At 45.4% G+C, this 20,205-nt stretch overlaps 1 protein-coding gene across 7 annotated transcripts in view; it reads right to left on the bottom strand.

Moving 5' to 3' along the window:
• Positions 1-20,205, bottom strand: part of SCHIP1 (schwannomin interacting protein 1) — a 720,286-nt gene that overhangs the window by 47,910 nt on the left and 652,171 nt on the right. The window contains exon 1 of one of the 7 annotated variants that reach the window (XM_058661495.1): positions 9,451-9,701. The exons of the other annotated variants lie outside the window; for them this stretch is intronic. Within the exon in view, the coding sequence (XP_058517478.1) occupies positions 9,451-9,480 (30 nt within the window). The 5' untranslated portion in view covers positions 9,481-9,701. Of the gene's footprint in view, positions 1-9,450; positions 9,702-20,205 lie in introns of those variants that run through there. 7 annotated transcript variants of the gene reach the window in all.

The following is a 20,205-nucleotide window of genomic DNA, read 5'->3' as shown; positions in this document are numbered from 1 at the left end:
TGGCAATGCCATCGTGGCTTCTTCCCAACAGCCATTTTTATTTAAGGCTTTTTTCTAAGGGGACAGGGACTTGTGTTTACCCATCTTGCTTACCCCAAAGCATTCTAGGACACTGTCTTGCCCATGATAAGTAGACAAATAAGAGCGATTGAAAACCATGAGAATGAAGGAGAAATCTACATGCTAGGCAGAATGCTTCTGCAAAATGCTGGAAAGACATTAACAGCTTACAGCCATGCCTTTCAACCACAATCTTCTATGGAATGCACATATGTTAAGAAGGCCAACACGGTTTGCTCTGGCAGAAGGGATGGGTACCGAGCTTCACCTGGATGCCCCCCTCATCTGCCCCAAGGCCAGCCCCCTGAGGACAGCCCTGCAGAGCTCCGTAGGCATGAAAAATGGTTTGTCCACACCGGCAGCGAAGCAGTAGTCCGCTCCTGGCACCTTGGCTGCACTGATGGAACTCAATCCACTCCATCTAGGGTTCAACAACAATACGACCAGTAAGAGACATAATACATAAGCCTATTACTACCATTCTTTAACTCTGAGCAGGCTTCAATATGCAGCTGTGTGTATTATATATGTAAATTTACATATATATTCACTAATATTTTCGCTAGATATAGGCATGCATGTGTCTACATAAATGCATTACTGACACATTATCTTTCAGCCAACACACCTCAAAATCTAGCAAGAACATTTTATAATCAGAGAGTGACAAGAATTAGGATTACAGGCTCATTCCCATCCTCCTTCTTTGTCATAAAGGAGTCTCTCCTGGAGACAGGCAACAGAACATCTCCTGAACCACGGTGCAGGAGTTTGCAGGGAGGTGTTCAGTGCTGGTAAATGGCTTCTGGTGCCATCCAGAGAGGGGCTCCGCACAGCCAGCTGCCTGTCCTGACAGAGCTGTAGCACCGCTGGGGGCTGGCCAGGCCAACCGGAAAGTGCTCATGGGTTCCTATCTGTGACATTGGGCTGATATAGGAGATTCCACAGAGTAAGGGCAGCACCTAGAACTGTCTAGAAATGCAAGTTCTTAGGAGGTCCCATTCCATACCTACCAAGAAGCTGTATTTTAAAAAGATTAAGCTTCTTTATTTGAAAGGGAGAGTTACAGAGTAAGATGTCTTCCACTCACTGTTTCAAAATGTCCTCAGTGGCTGGACCTGGGTCAAGCGGACGCTGGGGGCTTCTTCTGGGTCAGCCGTAAGGATGCAGGGGCCCATGGACTCAGGTCACCTTCTACTGCTTTCCCAGGCACATTAGCAGGGAGCTGAATTACAAGTGGATCAGCCAGGACTGGGACTGACACGCATAAAGGATGTTCACACTATAAGGCAGCAGCTTAAGTCACTACAGTGCTGGTCCAAGAAACTGCATTTTTAAGAGTTCTAGGATTTCTGAATAAATCTTAAATTTTGGAAGCACTGCTGCGGAACTGAAAAAAAATTTTTTTTTTAAAGATCATTGTAAGCCGCTGTCCTATTTGAAACCGTCTTTCCAGGCAGCCTGGCAAGGCTCTGACTTTAGATGCTTGGGACCAACGCTGTAATTAATTGCACTGCTAAGAGGTCCAAATGAAAGCAAGGATGGAAAAAGAAAAGCCCAACACCCCCTCGGCAGACTCGGGTTGAATGTGAGTTCTAGTGGTTTTGCAGCAGCTCTGCAAACAAGATCTTACAGCCACCCATGTCCCTCCTGCAGGAATTTTCTCCAATTCCTCCTCTGCTGTTGCCTTCTCTGAGAGGAAGTGTCCAGGAATTTAAGAGTCCAGATGCTCATGCTCTCCCTTAGAAAATGAACTCACAACCACTCAGAATGACCTCAGCTGAAAGGTCCTCTTCCATCCCCCAGCTCTGAAATTCAAGGACTGGACCACAGCTACGGTTCCGGTCAAGCCACAATACAAGGCACCCTGCTCCTGTGAGCTAATGCTTTTAAATGATCATTATCGGCCACTGGTGGAAATGACGGACTCTGAGAACACTGACCACACTGATGGGAAATCACTTATGCACTGTCAAAGGATTTTCTATTCAGGATGGAAACTATTTTGTCCTGATTAACCCTTCACTTCCCCACTCCCGCCTCTCAGCCTGGATAGCCATATTCCATGAGTTTGAATTGTTGTCACTCTTTTCATGATTTTTATTGTTAAAAAGATCTGTTTCTGGTAATGGCACTGTAGAGTAATGGACTAGGCACCCACCTGTGTTGCCAACATCTGTCCTGGGCTCCAGTTCAAGTCCTGGCCGTTCCACTTCCTATCCGGCTCTCTGCTAATGCAGCACAAGAGGGCCCAAGTGCTTGGGTCCCCACCGCCACGCGGGAGACTCGGATGCAGCTCCTGATTCCTGACTCCAGCCTGGCCCAGCTCTCACTGTTGTAGCCATCTGGGGAATAAACCATCCAGCGGAAGATTCTCTCTCTCTCATTCTGCCTCTCAAACAAGCAAGAGCGTGGCAAAGACAATTAGCAGGGAGCAGGGTCCCAAGTGGAGAAGCTAGGACCTGTTCTGGGGTCTGTATGGGATGCTGCTGTTGCAGACAGCTTTATCTGCCATGCCGTCCTGCTGTGCCCCAACTCTTTTTCACGTATTTTTTCTTTGATGCAAAGTTCATCTAAACTTGATTTGCTTTTCAATTCAGATATATTACCAGCTAGAAAAGCCATAAAGATATGGGAATAACCTTCTTTGAGCAAAGCATTTTACTAATTTTATTTGCAAGGTAGGGAGAGAGCATTTCCATCTGCTAGTTCACTTGGCAAATGACCACAATATTTAAGGGCAGAAACTGGAAGCTGCAAGCTCTATCCAGGTCACTGAGTGGCAGAGGGCCCGTTACCCACTTTTCTTCCAGCTTCTGCATTAGCAGGAAGCTGGAGTCAGGAGCCAAAAGTCAACTATAGAAACCAGCTCTCTCAAATGCTGGGCATCTTAACCGACAGGCCCAACATCTGCCCCCTATAGGTGAGTTTTCAATGGATTTTTCAGTGTGAATTCAAAGAAATCAAAATAGTGGTATTTGGTCTCCATGGTGGGGGAGATGGTAATGCTGAGAGCTTGGCAGAATTTCAAATGTTTTTCAGAAGATTGGGTCCCACGGTTATGACTCTCCATCCAGCTAAAATCCTGAGTACAACAAGCCCAGCCGCGCCCACTGTGATGGCCCAGGTGCTGCTTCCAAGAGGGACCCATGTTAACATCTTTACTATGTTTCTCTGTGGGTTCCGTTCTCACTCATGGCTCTCTAATATCGCCTATCACCAGGCTTCTCTAATGTTGCTTTCGTTTGAATTCAAATGGGTTTTGTTTCTGTCAAGCTATTTTTCTATTTCAGGAAGCTTAGTGGTTTCCGATGCTTCTTTTCAATGTACATGAGAACATCAAGATTTCAAATTGTCCCTAGGTCTATACGGAAGATAAATAAAGAATGGGCTATGGTTGTATTCTGTGTGTGAAACTGTGATTAGCCAGCTAGGCTATCCATATGGGTGTGTTGACACAAACATCAACAGGTGTGGGGTTTCCGGTTTCCAGAAGAACCAGACAGCGACGTGCGCCGCAGAGAAGTCCCTAGGTCCTTGCCAGCCCTCACCAGTCCTTCCACAGGGAAGACACAAGACCTGTGCCTTCAAATGTAAGCTACCTGCTTATTACAATCATTTGAAGTCTGAATCACTAAGTGCGAGGTCTCATGCAGCATTTTAACTAGCAATGACGCGCTTGGACTAAATTTGTCACATCAGACCCTGGATGAAATGTCAGGAATTTTGCTTTTCTCCATTTAGAACACTTAGCACTGTGCTCCTCTTGTGAAAAATCTATTTTCAGATATCTTGGCTAAAAACAAATACATTTAAATTTACATTCAGACTTCATTAATTTTTAGGGTTACCACCTCTTCATCAAACGCATCTCCACAGGGCAGAACACAACTATATTTTACTCCAGCAAAACAATAAAGGCAAAGTATTCCTCAGAATCATAAGGTAAGGAAAAAAAATATTGTCTCAATACCCAAAAAAACACTATAAAGCAACACAAAAAACTGTTTCACTGAACGCAATATTTAAAAATCTGTATCAAATACCACAACATAATGCTTTGAAATTCTCTTCTCTTTTCAGTACATTTTTCCCTGCTGTTGATGAGACCAGGCTTAAATGGGATGGAATCTTAAACGAACTCAAATTTGATACCTTGTTTTCTCATTCACAGGAAGAAGGGCTTGGGAAATGAGGCCTCCCCTGGCCTGGTGTCAACAGGGATAGCTCCTTTCCTTTGTTAACCATTAAATGAGCCTCTCCAATCTGGGCAGGAAGAGTTGTTTACCACTTTTCCCAGCAAGAATTTTTTAAATATCATGATGTGCTACTTAGATGGACCAGCTTTACCGTTTGAGATGAATGTGGGATGCCTTTCATTGCACGTGCTGGGTGTGTGACACTTCAATTCGCGTGGAATACTTAATCCCAGAAAAGTCTGGTGCTCCACAAGGCAGAGACTCGATCCCTCTCTATGGCAAAACGATGAAATGGCAAAATGGAGTACAGGGTTTCTGTGTAAGTGCCTGTGGTGGACTTGAGGTTGGCCTGGGGTAAGTTCTGGGCGAGAAAGGAGGCATGGAGTCCTCAGGGGTCAGCTGGGGCCGGTGCAGCCAGATCTCATTCCATGCAGCCCATCCCGGCACTCGGGGTGTGGGAGGTAATAGCCCCTGGCCAAGACACTCAGACAACTGGGAGCAGTATTACCAGCGGGCCTAACGGGCAAGCTGATGCGGGAGACTCAGACCCACAGCAACAGGGGGAATTCAGCAATTGAACCCTGCCCACATGAACAGGCCACAGACTCCGGATGTGCAGTAGGTGCAGGCTGCAGGCATTCATGTAAGTTCCGAGGCCGGCCGTTTTCTCCCATGGGAGGCAGACCGCCATACAGACAGCAGTAAATGGATTCTGGAAAAAACACAAGGTGCATAGAGAAGCACGGAGCCTGAGTGGTGGGAGAGAGGGGGAAAGCTTCCTGAAGGTGGTGTCACTTGAGCCTGGGAAGCTGCACTGGCCACGGCAGGTGACAGCAGGTAACAGCGTGGGTGGGAGGCAGCCCAGCAAAGGACAGCGCCAGGACAGGAGTGCTGGGCCTGCAGGGAGCAGCACTGTGGCTCAGGGATCAGGTTTCTGTGGTCTTAAATGCTGTGCACAGGGGTCTGCAATTTAGTCTCGGGAACACAACGCCGCTTCTGAGAAAGATGGCCAACACCAGGTGTGTTTTTTTCAAAAGGGCTTCTCGGTCCCTCCCAAGGGAGGGACAAGATAAGTCATTCACTCACTGGATGGCTTTCTCCCTTGTCAAACCTGCATTCCCACAGCAGCCAAGAATCTGCAGATGACATTTGTGACTGAGGCAGTCCCACGCTTAGGGAAGGGCCGGCCAGAGGGGATGAAAGCGAGCATTCTGTTGTTTATAAAATGCACACTGTCCCAAAACCCAGCTGCCAGAAAAGGGGGAAATCTCTGGGAGCTTTGAAGCAAACCAGACCCCTTTGACCTAAAGTTGTGCTCACAAGTTAACAGTTCTTCTAAGCTGCCTGTCAGAGACCATTTGCAAGACTCTGGCCTTTTGCAGGATGCCAGGCCTGAAGCTGTGGGCAGGGTTCTCTCCTCGAGAGGCTGGCTTCCTCCCAAGATGGAAGACGGACGCCCATGGGCTGTTGAGAGCCCAACAACCCGGGCCTTGGGCACGTCGGCACCGATGTGAATCCAGGGAAGGAAAGAGGACATGTGGCCCACAGAAGGTCCTGAGAAACAAAACCACCACACAAAAAAAAACTCTGCAAGAGAACTCGCCTCTGTTCACTCTTCAGCCTGTGCTGTTCAAAGCACAGGGCACCGACACACTTGCTCCAACAGGACCATCCATCCTCCTGGGAGCTGCCAAACTCAGCAACAATCCTCTTTTTGACAACGCGAAATACAAGAATCAATTGTGCTTCTATGTGGTAGCAACAAACAGCTGGGGATGAACACTCTTCACTGATGTCCTGATGTGCTAAGGGGAGCAGGGGACAGGAGGCAGGTGCCTCTCAAAGCCTGGTAGCTGATTGGCGGCCTATGCAAGCAGATCTGCCCAACTCTCAGGTTAGGTGTCCATTGGGAAAACCCTCCCTCCTCAGAGATGAGAAAAGAAACAAGGGGATGATGTGAGCTCCAGACAATGCAAGCAGTCATGCAGGTTGACAGTCAGAGGAAGGCAAGGGTGGGGCCTAAGGCCCTACTGCTGCAACATGTGATTGGTGCCCTGTTTCTCAGCCATTTTATACATGGTAGCTTGCCAACCCATCTACAGAACAAAGATAAAAATCCCTCCTGCCTCGGTGCTTATTCAGAGTGAGGGAGCTGGAAAAAGACACAAAATAAACTGTGGGCTATGACAGATAGGGAGATGCCTGGTAATTACAAAGAGATATTAGGAAGATGGGTATTTAGCCTAACAGTACAGGGCCAATTGAGATGCCTCCATGCCACATGGAAATTCCTGGGTCCGATACCCCAACCCTGCTCTGGGAGGCAGCCAGTGATTGCCCAAGAGGTGGGGTCTCCAACATCCATGGGAGACCTGAACTGAGTTCTTGGCTCCTGACTTTGCCTAGCTCTAGATGCTCCAGGATTTGGGGGAGTGAACCAGTGGATGGGAGCTCTGCCTGCCTGTCTCTCCTTGGTTTTCAAATAGAACATTAGGAAAGCATAACAGGAACATTGGGATAGAAAGAACTGGGGGTTAGATGGTCACAGAGTAGATCAGAGAAGGCCTCCTCAAGATTGTGGCATCTGAGCAAGATGTGAGCAAAGCAGAGCGAGAAGTGGGGGTAGCGGGTTCCAGGTAAAACACAGGGTGCCCCAGTGAATGTGACTTTCAAAATTAAAGCCAAGAACAATTTTTTGAAACAGCACAAGTATATCCCAGATGCTGAAATCTATTTGCTAACTCTGCCAACCAAATGCAGGTGGGGATGGTGTGGGGAACACATGCCAGGCAGAAGGATGGTCCAGCATGGTGGCAGGGGCGAGCTGACCGTGAGGAAGCAGGAACCAGCGGCCTAGGTCCCGTGGTCCTGGGTGGATTCAGGTCACTTTAAAAAAAAAATCGCACATGTGGGCCCCGTTTGACTCGGGTTTTAAAAGCTCATTCTGGATGCTGTTTTGAAAACAGACTATGGGTATGGCAAGAGCAAGGGCAGGTGGGTTGGCTAGAATACTACTGCTGCTACAGTGATGATGAAGATGATAATCGAATCATCACCTTCCACAAGCACGCACTAGAATGTGCCTATGGTTTTGGAGGCAATGGCCTCTAACACCTGTCATGGACTCCCCGTTATAAATCCTTAGTATGTATCATTTATGTGGGGGAGGTTGGGTAGGGTAAGGAATCAGCAGCCCAAATATAGCCTATGAATTCACTAAAAACACTAACTTAGGGAATTTGCTGTAACCATGGCATTAGCTTGCTTAAAATAATAATAATACTAAGGTCTCATCAAAAGTTGGGGGTGGGGTCAGGGAGAACTGTGTAAAGCATCCACATGTGGCTGTCACCAAAGGCCAGGCCAGCCTCAAGCTGAGGCCCGAGAGGGGCCACCCTCTCCCAGTCCAGCCGCACACTGTGCCTGCTGGACTCTACAACCAAGACTCCTATGGCGGATTAAGATCTGACAGCAAGGTTGACATGTTTGCTCTCGTTGGGTTGTATATCCAAGTGGAGCATTAAAAAAACACATACGCATATGAAGGTAATTTTACTACAAAGTCCTATGGAGACCCAGAATCTATGAACAATTATTAGCCACTGGATACATTTAATTTTATTGTGGAAACAGGTAATAAATACTTCAAAACAAATAAGCATACAAGGCACTGTTATATACTGCAGCTCATATAAGCCAGAATCAATTTGTCACCCTTTGCAAGAAGCCGTAGGCTAACATAACCCCTCCTCGCCAGAAGGAACTGCTGCTATTTGACCAATTCTTCAACCTACAAAAACAGTAATTTTGTGTTCCACGTAATGTTAAATGCTACAGGGTATGATCTCACGGCATCTCAGCCTTCCCAGAATACACTCTACAGCTTCTCTAGAAACATGGGAAATCATTCTTCTGACAGCGATGCGATCACCTGGAACCACGCCACCGGTGGACGAGGCCCTCCAGAGATGCCTGACACTCCCCGCCCTGAGCTCTCTATTCCATGGAAGCGATGCCTCGCTCATTTCCTCAGCTGTTCTGACCCCTTTCTCATGGCAGCAGTCCCTGCACACAGCCCGTCTCAGGATCTGGGACTGATGGACCTAAATGCACGAGAAGATGAAAAGGCTGTCAGACGACTCTGCAGCAGAAACGCGGCCACACATATTTTCATGGGCACTTTCACTTAGCTGAGAAACAACAGCCTCCACTGTAGTGGAAGGCACTGCTCTGCCCCATGCATCCACCACCGGAAAACCTGACCTTCCGAGAAACACCTGATTGTTTCAGGTAACCGACCTCACACGAGGAAAATGTATTATTAATTCAGACAACCGCAGAGCTCCTAGATTTGGTCAGTTGAGTTCTATCCCAATATTAGGTAGTTAGGACGGCGATCGGCCATGCCTGCAGCACCAGTCAGGGCTCCCTCGCTCTCTGTTTACATCCAGGCTGTTTTCACTGGGGCCTCAGCAATTCAAATCCTAGAATGGAGTTCCTCAACACTCTAGAACTGATCACCAACGCTACGTGTTTAGTGCACCAACTCCAGGTAGGAAATTAGATACGCATGAGTACATTTGCTAAAATGTTTCCTAGTTGGAATCTCAAACGCACGTTGGTACTTCAATTTTTATTCATTCACCATGGAAAAGAACACAGTAATCAGATTAAGTTCAGAAAGACAAGTATAACTTTAAATGTCGAGTACACTGGTTGATTTTCGAAAATTTCTAGGATCATCAATTACGACTTCCAACTTACACATCGTTCTTAGATAATCTTGACAACTGGATGTGAGACAACTCACTTCCTGCGCAATGATTAAAAAAAAACCACATTCAATATCAGAAATGTGAAACTCCCATCAGATCGTCCTCCGAATCCCTTTAATAAATTCAATTACAGTAGAAAGCAGTTCCTCTTATTTGCACCAACACACAAAATGTGCAAAGCACAGTTCACCAGCCAGGATCTCAAAATGCTTTCCAGGCCAAGGAAGCGCTGTTTTCTGGCCCATTACTCCCCAGAAAACCTAATTACGATTCAGATACTGTATGTGAAGGCCGGAGCTGCATGCAGGATAGCAAAATCCCTTGCAAATCCGGGCAGAGGCAACCTGCTGCGTTGGAAAAGGAAGGCCTGCTCTCCCGCAGGATGCCAGGTCTCCAAATCGGGCGTTCAATCCTACCTGATACGAGCAGTTCTCCTGATGTACCATCTCAGTGCATCCTAGGCGGCAGACCCCAACGCACGACTGTTCAGCGAGGCTGCAGACGACGGAAAGCGCCGAGCATCCACGCGCAAGCGGCGGCAGCGAGAACGCCCTGGATAGGCAGGGGCTCCCCGCAGATTAAAATGGATGCTGTTTCGCTATCAACCTGCGCAGTGGCACTGCCTGTGCCGGGAGGCGCGCAGTGAGCTCGCTCGCCAGCCAGCCGCGCCGCTCCCCTCCTCGCCAGGCAGCGAGCGCCGGCGTCGGGGACAGGAGCGCGGCCGGCGGGGGAGGGGGCGCATCGCCCGCACAATCAGCCAATTATATTAGGGGCACAAAGAGAAGGATCAGTCTGGGGCTGGTGTGACCTTCTGGTGCTTTATGAAGGCAGTTAACTGATGTAGAAACATTCTAGTCCTCATTAAAGAGAAAACAGCCAGCGAGGGAGAGGGACAGACACAAATCAATGTTGGAGCCCAACATCCCTAACCTCGGCCATCATCTTCCTGCCCACAGAGGCTGCTTGGTTGGTGCTTATTAAAAAAAAAAAAAAAAAAAAAAAAAAAAGAGCGTTTCAGAACTTTGAAGGTACTGAAGGGAGAGCTGACGTTGGGAGGATACGTTCTGGGCTGCATTTCTCAAGGGGTTGTCAACTTTGAGACTTAAAGGAGGGTCTTCTCTCTAAAAACAGTCTATTCGGCAATTCTTTAATTCTGCACTTTTTAAGTCAGACAAAGATAAAATAAAGATTCCTTTAATTTATTTAGGGAGAGACAATATATTACAAATTTTAGTATACTATATTCACTTCATGAAGACTAAAGTCTCACAAGTTTCTTTTTCCAAGTCTGGCTTTGTGTTACCCATGCTGAGAGGTCAGCACACTCCCCCTGGCCCACACAGTAGCCATAACCCTGCAACAGTCCCACGCAGCAGCCAGTAATGCAAAGGGCCTTGCAGATAATAAATGCCAACCCAGCTGACCATCTATAATTCTGGGCAGACACCAGGGCCAATCTCTACTGACTTCAGGGTCTCCTAAAGATTTGAGGATATGTAAAAAGCACAAGCAGGCCTACAAATTCTTCTTGCCAACTTAATGAGAAAATTAAAGGGGTGGCTTAACAAAATAAAATTTAATCGATTTTCCACACTCATCACAGGCAATGCATTGTCTTTTTCTTAATAAAATGATCCCAATACATACATGGCATTTCATAAAAACTTGACCAAATCTAGAGAGGCTGGCATAGTGGTGTAGCAAATTATTTCTCTACCTTTGCTGCCAGCATCCCATATGGGAGCCAGTTTGTGTCTTGGATGCTCCACTTCCTGTCCAGCTCCCGGCTGTGGTCTGGGAAAGCAGCAGAGGATGGCTCAAGTAGTTGGGACCCTGCACCTGTACAGGAGACCCAGAAAAAGCTCCTGGCTTCAGCTCAGCTCAGGCCATTGTGGCCATTTGAGGAATGAAACAGTGGATGCAAGATCTGTCTCTCCTTCTCTCCGTAAATCCGCCTTTCCAGTGAAAATAAATAAATCTTCAAAAGAAAAAAGCAAGAGGAATATGATTTTACTGTGCCCTTAACTACCTTCTCAAAACTTCCTCTCACCAGTAACCTCAGAGTCTTCAAATGCTACTGATTTGTCTGGCAACATTCATCAGGCATTCTCTTAAGAAATGGAGAGAATTCGTGTTTAGAATGCTTGGTAATGTATTAAATTTTAAAAAAATGTACTTGCAAAGGAGAGAGAGAAAATCAGAAAGTGTGTGCTCCTGTTGAGCAATAAGTTTGCATGGGGCCGAGAGCTGCCGTGAACAGCATCCTGGCCTCCCACGTGAGCAGTGGGAACCCGATCACTCAAGCCATCCAGTGCCTCCCTGGGTGTGCACCAGCAGGTGAGTCAGGAGCCGGAGCCAGGGCTCAGTGCAGCAGGCCAGCAGTGGACTTCAGCAGCCTAGAGGCCCACATCGCTGCACGTGCTTTAAATTCTATACCAACTTTGCTGATTCTCGTAGAGAGAAAAGTCTATATTTATACTTCAGTTATTTGAGATTCAATCGGGAGAAATATCTGCTGTCTTCATTCAGCTCCACTGACATACTCAGAGGCACACTGGTTTGAGCCTTCCCACAGGCTCCCCTTTCAGCACTAGCTTCATAGAAGAACTCAAGGAGAGGTGGACCAGGTAACCTGGGCAGGACTGAAGGATGCCACATGCATCTCGGGTGGACAACGAGTCTTCCTTGATACAGGCTGAAAGCAGGGAGACAGCAGCTTTCCAGGGAAAGGCAGTGATAAACACCCTGATTCCACCCACATTCCTTCTCTCTACGGGGAAATGCACACCTTACAGACATGGAGCCCTCTCTTTAAACTATCTTGTTATCCAATCACCAAAGGAAGGTTCCAGAATCCTAAGTATCAGCAAGAGAAGGTGGGCCAAAGGAAAAGTTCCTTTTGCAAGGCAGCAGATAAGATGAACTGACAATCTTAGGTTGAATACAGAAGGCATAATCCAGGTTTCCCATGACAGAATGGCTCTCACTTCGAAGGCTGTGCGAGTTTACTCGAGTTACTGTGGCTGACACCATCTATGACCTTCGCGACGCAGGCACAGGTGTCCAAGTTGCACAAAGTTTAAAAAGCTGCTTTTTGGACTGTGGGATATATTACATAAGCTCCTAAAGACATTTATCAAGTGTTGTTTAAAAAAAAAAAATCTGTCTAAACAGGATTCTACTCTTCACAGTTGTGGTTCCATAAATAGTGGAAGTGACTCAGAGGTGGCTCTGGGGAGAGAACAATCCTGACAATTGCATCCCCAATCCTGTCAAAAAACCCTCCCAAGTGCCTTAAACAGGAGCAAAAAGGGAATATATCAAGCAGGCTTCTCTTTATAGCCATTCATTGGAGAGGACTTCGTGTTATCATCTGAATTATGATTTGCCAGTTCAAAAAACTTTCAACAGCAAACAGCTGTTCCAAAAACATTTATGCTAGAATAATTTACCCAACAGCAGTAACATTTGTTACTTCTGACTGAGAGATGTTGATGAACTTGTTATTTTGAAACAGCCTATGTAGCACACATTCCTTTTACTTCTTCAATCCTCAGAGATTTCCTTCTCATTAAAAGCACTGAGTTTCAGAGTTGGATGGGATGTCAAGAGATCAATTAATCCAACATCGCTACATTCCAGACTGAAGCCCAAGAAGGTGAGGATATGCCCATTCACAAGCCAAAGACCTCAAAGTCTCAACAAAGAAACAAACTATAACTGTCTGGCTTGACCCCAAGTGAGAACCTACCATCTAAAACAATGCTGTGACGGCCTAGCTGTTGGCCTCTCCTCCAAGGTCACCAGCTGAAGGACTGTTGGGAGGCAGGACCTGCCATAGAGACAGAGCTCGGATAAGGCTCATGCCCCCACCACACCGAGCCGACGGCTGCCTTGCGACTTCCACCTGGATAGGATGCAGTGACTTGCTGCCATCCACCAAGCAGGAACAGACACTGCCTCTGATGGGGCCTCCGTCCTCCTTACACGTCCTGTCCTTCAGAAGTGTGCCAAATGCTTTGGTTATCCACAGGTGACCCAGGCGATGATATTTGTTTCGTTAAAGAACTGCCTAAAACAAATGCTAAATGAAGGCCCACCAGACACAGAGAAATAAACTCCCTTTGTTTCAGCTGAAGTAGTTCGGCCTTGAAATAAAAATCCATCAAAAAGTAATAACAGTGAGGCTGTGGTGCAGTTCTATCTTAATCCAGACCCAACGTAAATTTAAAGAAAAAATCAAAATACACGAAAAAACAAGTATTTCCTGATTAAAATATGGTTGCTGTTTTGTCATCGTACAAACCACCGCATGTATAAATACAGATTTAGATGACACCTTAAGGGATCATTTAATCTAGTAGTGTCAGTTTCCAGATACAGAAACTGTATCCACAGGAAGTTGTGGAATGCCCAATAACAAACAAAAAAATGTCGGAGCAAGAAAAAGTTGTGCAGTCAGCAGGCACAGAATAAAGAGTTTGGGATAAATCAAGCATGGTGGTAAAAAGCAGCATCCACGGCTTACCGGAGTATTGTTTCCAAAGTGAATCATCGGGATAATTAATTACTTATCATTAAGGACAAGCTGAAAAGGGCAAAGGAAGTTTTCTGGCATTGACTGTGTAAACTGAATAAGTCACTGAATAAGACAATCAATGTGTGCAATTCACTATCTGCTATAAAATTGCTATAGAATTAAAACATGTATGAAGACTAAATTTTTTGAAGACTAAAACTGATATTAAATTATGGTTGCAGAATAACAAAAGAGCTGCTAACAAACCTTAAACTCTATGATATGCAGATTCAAGTACTTAAGGGGATAATTACTGATTATTGCAACTTTCATTGAAATGTATCAAATACATGACAAGAGCTGATAGGTGGGGAGAGGGCCAGACCAAGGGACAGCCTGGACAAAGACAATTAAGAAAAACAGCAGTTGTAGGTGTGTATCGATGGGCATCCACAAAGGAATTCCTATCTGAAAATGTTCACAGTAAAACATTGGGAAAGCTGAAGTACTGGGGATGGGAGGCCGAGCAGGGAAGTGGCCGTCTTGAGCGGAAACTTTGAAGCTTTGCCTTGGGAAACATGACAGGTATTTTACACAGTTTCAAACTGTGCAAAGCAACAGGAATAAAGGAATTGTGGGGAAGATGAATGTCACACCCAAAGAATTGCTGACGCTCTTGTTGCCACCAACACAATCAGCACCATCCATGACAACAACTCTTTGAAAATGCTTCACAGTTTACAAAGCGCTTAGCCCAACATCTCCTTTCATTCTTTTTTTAATGTTTTAAAAATGTTTATATTTGATGATCTTTACATAGTTGTTTAGGGCACAAAGGGTCAAGCGCTAGAGGAAAGTGGGTAAGACTATTATTTCCACTTTCTCTTTTTTCATTCCTGTATCTGGGGGAAGATGAAAGATAAAGGGAAAACCCACACTCAACCTCCCAACCATCCCAGTGTGGGGCATGCTCTGAGGGTACTGTTCATGAGGTTTTGATAGTTCAACAGTTCTGAATTGCAGCTGATCTTGCCACTCCAAGCACAATGAAATCTCTTCAGAATCCACTGGCTGACATAGGCCACCTTAAGTCTCCGTTTGCCTAGACCCACTTGGCTGGGGCAGCTGATCCATTTGTTCCGTCCTCTGTTCTATGTTAGGGTACCAGGTGTCCTCTGCAAGTTCTAATCTACCGTCATGTCCTCCATGTGCAACTGGTCATGCTGTCCACCGTCATCTAAGCCACTGAGGAAGCCCAGCTTGGACACGCATACTTCATGGTTAGACCATGGAGCCTGCAATTTTCTCCATGGTTGGAATTCTGAGTCCAGGGTTCAGTGGGGGGAATCCTCAAAGAAACCTCATCTGAGGTGATTCCAGACCTGATTCTTGCGTGTGCTTACCAACACAGGGTCCAGCACAGTCTGTCGCCCCAATCAGCTTACATGCACACTGGTGGTTGCAATTGCTGGGTCAGTTCTGTCTCCAACCCTGTTCTCTACTCAAACCAATGGGTGTTGCAGTCCAGAATTCTTATAAACTTGTAGTTGAGATGAATTCCTACCTGTGCCACGTGAATTGTTTCTGTACTCGAGGCGTACAGTAAGAGAACTTGGTGATTCACAAATAACAGTGTATGATAAAGAATGACTTAAGAAATGTACTAGGAATTGAAGAGAGGAAGAGAACTTCTCAGCTAGGGAAAACCAATAATCTCGTCCATCAGTCTATTCACTCCTTTACCGTCTCTTCCCCAGGTCTGGGTTAATCTAGGCTTGCTCAGCTTGGGTCCTGGTTGATTGCCACAGAACAGGCTTATTGCAGAGACATGTTTTGAATGCATGTTATATGTGGGGTGGTGCTCAGTACTTTCAAATGAATAACTGAATACTTCTTCAGAGAGTTAGCACACTTGTCTTCCACTTCGTTTTCTCATCTCTAACGATGTTTATTCCTTGCTCACTGGGTTGATGAAATGAGGAAATGACAGTAACAGAAATAACTGGCAGGGACTCAAGCAACGAGCAGAATGAAAGGCAACAACATTCTTCCAAGGAATGGAGGCCAGGTGCTCAGGGAACAGACAGGGAGAGGCAGATGGATGCATTCCAGAGGCCAAGAGAAAAGGCAGTCCTCCAGCACCAGGGACCCAACAACAAAGAACTGTGGAGTGTGGAGACCATCACCGGAGTGAAAGTGGTGCTGTGGAAACAGACAAGATAGGGGAATTGATTCCCAGGATGTGAGGCACAGAAAATAGGATTTACTTTCCTTTTTTCACCACAGAGTTAGCTTAAGGTACAAGAGTCAGTCAAGGCTCAACAGTGAAGTCAGGTCATCAAAACTGGATGGGCTTTTATGTGAAGTCAGCTGATGCTACAGAAATGAATTCCATTACTGTGGAAGCACAGTTGCCTTTAAAATAGAGAGGAATCTTAACTACCTTGGAATTATCCTAACCAAAGATGTGGAAGACCATTATGATGACAACATTAAGACATTAAAAAGAGAAATAGAAGAAGACATTTAAAGACCAGAAACCTACCATGTTCCTGGATCGTCAGGATCAACATCATTAAACTGTCCATAACATCAAAAGGAATATACAGATTCAATGCAATCCCAGTCAAAATCCCAACAACATTCTTCCCAGAAATAGAAAAGTTGACACAAAAATTCATCTGGAAATACAAGAAACCACAAATAGCCAAAGCTATCCTGAAGAGTAAAAATTAAGCTGGAGAAATCACAATTCCAGACCTAAAGATATACTACAGGGCAGTGGTCATCAAAACAGTCTGGTACTGGTACAAAAACAGAGAAGAAGATGCATGGAACAGAACAGAATCCCCAGAAGGGAGCCCACATATGTACAACCAATTAATCTTCGACAAGAAAACTGAAAATAATCCAGGGGAAAAGTCTGGTCTGTTAACAAATGCTGTTGGGACAACTGGATAGCAGCCTGCAGAGGTAAGAAGACAGACCCCATCTGTCATATTATACAAAAATCAGCTCTGACTGGATCGAGGACCTAAATCTGTAGCCAGAAGTCACCAAACTGTTAGAGCAAAACACAGGCAGCACTCATTAAGATAAAGGAATGGGGGAAGACTTCTTAGAAAGGTCACCAAAAGCACAGGCAGTAGAAGCCAAAGCAAACAAAATGGAATACATCAAACTAAAAACCTTCTGTACAGCAAAGGAGATGATCAACAAACCGAAGAAGCAACCAACAGAACAGGAGAAAATCTTCGCACACTACACAACTCATGGGGGACTAATATCCAGGATTCACCAAAAACTTCAGAAAAACTGACAGCAGAACAACCCTGTGAAGAAATGAGTAAAGGAAATGAACAGACATTTTTCAAAAAACAGATAAAATGGCTATTAGACATATGAAAAAATGCTCAGACCCCTAGCCATCAGGAAAATCCAATGAAAACCACATTGAGATATCACCTAACACCAGTGAAATTGGCCTACATGCAGAACTCTAACAGTAACTGCTGATGTGGATGTGCAGAGAAAGGTACCCTCCTTCACTACCGGTGCCAGTGTAAGCTAGTACAACCACTTATGGAAGGCAGTATGGAGACTGGCAAGAGAACTGAAAATTGACCTGCTGTATGGCCCTGCTCTCCCACTCCTGGGAATATATCCAAAGGAAATGAAATCTGTACATGAGAAAGGGACCTGTAATTCTATACAGCAGCACAATCTACAATAGCAAGGACATGGAAACAACCCAGACACCTGTCAAAAGAGGAATGGATAAAGAAACAGTGGTGCATCTACTCTGTGGAATACCACTCAGCCATTAAAAAGAACGAAATTCTACCATTAGCAATAAAACGGTTTCAACTAGAAACCATTATGCTGAGTGAAATAAGCCAATCTCAAAAGGACAAATATGATACATTCTCTCCGATATCAGGCAACCTTCATGAAAAAATAAAATATCAATAGATGTACAGGTGAATGTGCCCATATATATCGCCATCTAGAGTAACTACATAACAGAGATTATCATATTGACATGTAAAGATATAATGCAGCATGCATCTCTACTTCCAAATCAAAGATGGACTCCCAATAAAACTGTTAAATACATCTTGATAACAGGAGGCTGGACTCTCTGCCATTGTCCATTCCTACAATGTTAAGATACACTTAAGTAGGGCCTGGCAGCGTGGCCTAGCAGCTAAAGTCCTCGCCTTGAACGCACCGGGATCCCATATGGGCGCCGGTTCTAATCCCGGCAGCTCCACTTCCCATCCAGCTCCCTGCTTGTGGCCTGGGAAGGCAGTCGAGGACGGCCCAAAGCTTTGGGACCCTGCACCCGTGTGGGAGACCCGGAAGAGGTTCCTGGTTCCCGGCTTCGGATCGGCGCAGCACCGGCCATTGCAGCTCACTTGGGGAGTGAATCATCGGACAGAAGATCTTCCTCTCTGTCTCTCCTCCTCACTGTATATCTGACTTTGTAATAAAAATAAATAAATCTATAAAAAAAAGATACACTTAAGTAGCAGAATGATGAGCTTATGACTGTTTTTGAAGGACTGAACTATTATAAGGAAAATCAGTGAGGGGAGGGATTTGGGGGAACAGATGGGAAATCCCAGAGCGTATGGAAGATATCATAAAATTTTTAAAAATTTAAAAAAGAAATGAATTTGATTAAGGGAGATACTGTAAGAGAAGCAGAGATAGCACTGTGATAGACATGGTCCTAATCCCATGTCAAGCGGCATTAAGACTATTGCTGATTTCAGATAGCAAAAGCAATTAGCTTTATCTAAATGAACCCAATACCATCAGCATAGGACCTTTTCTAGATAAAAAAGGGAGACGCAGAGTAGAACCGTAGAGAAGGTAGTAGGAGATTTGGTCCAATACTGTTGGCTTTAAAGATGGACGAAAAGTCTACCTGCTGAGGAAGTGGGCAAGGCAAGGAAATGGATTTTCTCAAAGGACACAAAAAACTCAGTCCAACGGACATCCTGACTTCAGAATATTCAGAATATTCCAGATCTCTGAACTCTGGAATTTTGATATAATAAATGTGTGACTTAAGCCACTAAATTTGTGAAAATAGAAAATTAATACATAAAGGACATCCCACCTTTAGAGGGCACGAGGATACAGTGCAAGTATGACCAGCAAGGTTAGAGGAAGATAAAAACTAACACAGTGCAGGATCAGGGAGCTAGAGGTCAGGCAGACCCAGCTCAAAGTCTTCAAATACTATAGGGAAGGGGTGGGGAGAAAACAGGATACAACAATCAGAAGCCATTCGCTTTGACTAACAGTAAGTCATGACTCACTCAGAGGGAATCATTTCAGTAGGGCATGTGTATTTGGGGAATTAAAGCTGGGGGTTGTGGTTAAGAAGCTGAGGGGACCAAGGAAGCAATTAGTAAAGAAGTTTGTTACTCAGAGTATTAGGGTGGTAGAGTGAGTGTGTACCAGAAGCAGAGAGGTTACTGACGTGATTGTTAATACAGGGGAGACCTGACTAGCTAAGCGGGAAGCAGGGAAGCAGCCAGGCCAAGGCAGAAAGTGAAGACACTGGAAGAGGCAGATGCTGGAAGAGCTGGGTCAGGGACATGGGGCGGTTCTCCTCTTGGTCTCAGAACTGGAGATGTGGTGGATCAGATAATGCTGGAATGATGAGTTAGGGGACAGCTGTGGTGGTCCAAAGAGCCAGACACAGGAGCTAAGAGGAGTGGGCAGCCTTGAGTCAGTCTGCGAAGGAACAGCCATAGCTTTCTCACTGAATGTGGTGGGATGTGTGTGACTACACTAGGGAAGCTTTCCAAGGAGATTTTGTAAGGGCTTTATTATATAACTTCAGAAATATAACTTTATTATATAACTGAAGGCAAAAGTGAAATGGTTAAGATATGCTAGATTTAGAGAATGAGTAAGTGGATATAGTTAAAATTCTTATGTTAACATCAATAAATAAGTTAGTAGCCTAGATGTGTTAGTGCTAGATCGTGTGTGTGTGTGTGTGTGTGTGTGTGTGTTAAATACAGAAAAGGATAAAAAAAGAATGAAGCATCTAACAGTCACGACACATCAAATAAGCACAGGCACACAGCGCCCTCACCGCTCATTTGATTGAACAAGATGACCCACTGGTGACAATCAACCTGGCCACGTGCGTTTCTGCCCAGGAAATGCAAATACAACCTCCTACTTCAGATCAGGCCAGGCACGAGGGCAGTCAACAGGGTTTGGCCCTGCGTCTCCGATAAAGGTACTGTCCACACGGAACAAGCTTATGGCAGAGAAGCTGGCCCCTGAAACGACACATAAGCCAAGGTGCAGGTGATACCACTCTCCCGGACTCCTGCTCCACACTGCAGCTCTGCCAGCTATCCCCCCGCGTTCCCTTGCTTCCTGCACTGCATTTTAAATATTGAATGAGCTGTGTGATCTGAGCACCTGAAGTGGTTTGTGACTGCTGAGCTAGCGAGCCTGGTAACGGACGTGCAGACCACAGATTCATCGGGGCCATTTCTCACACTTACACATAATAGCTGAAGCCCCCAGCAATATTTCCACGTATTTCCAGCAATAATCTTAGGCCTGATGAAGATATTATAAGATAAGGATATAAAATAAAGCAGTTTATAATCTT

This window comes from Ochotona princeps, chromosome 3 (genome assembly GCF_030435755.1).
Source record: "Ochotona princeps isolate mOchPri1 chromosome 3, mOchPri1.hap1, whole genome shotgun sequence".
Classification (NCBI taxonomy): Eukaryota; Metazoa; Chordata; class Mammalia; order Lagomorpha; family Ochotonidae; genus Ochotona; species Ochotona princeps.
This window is presented reverse-complemented; position numbering and strand designations above follow the sequence as displayed.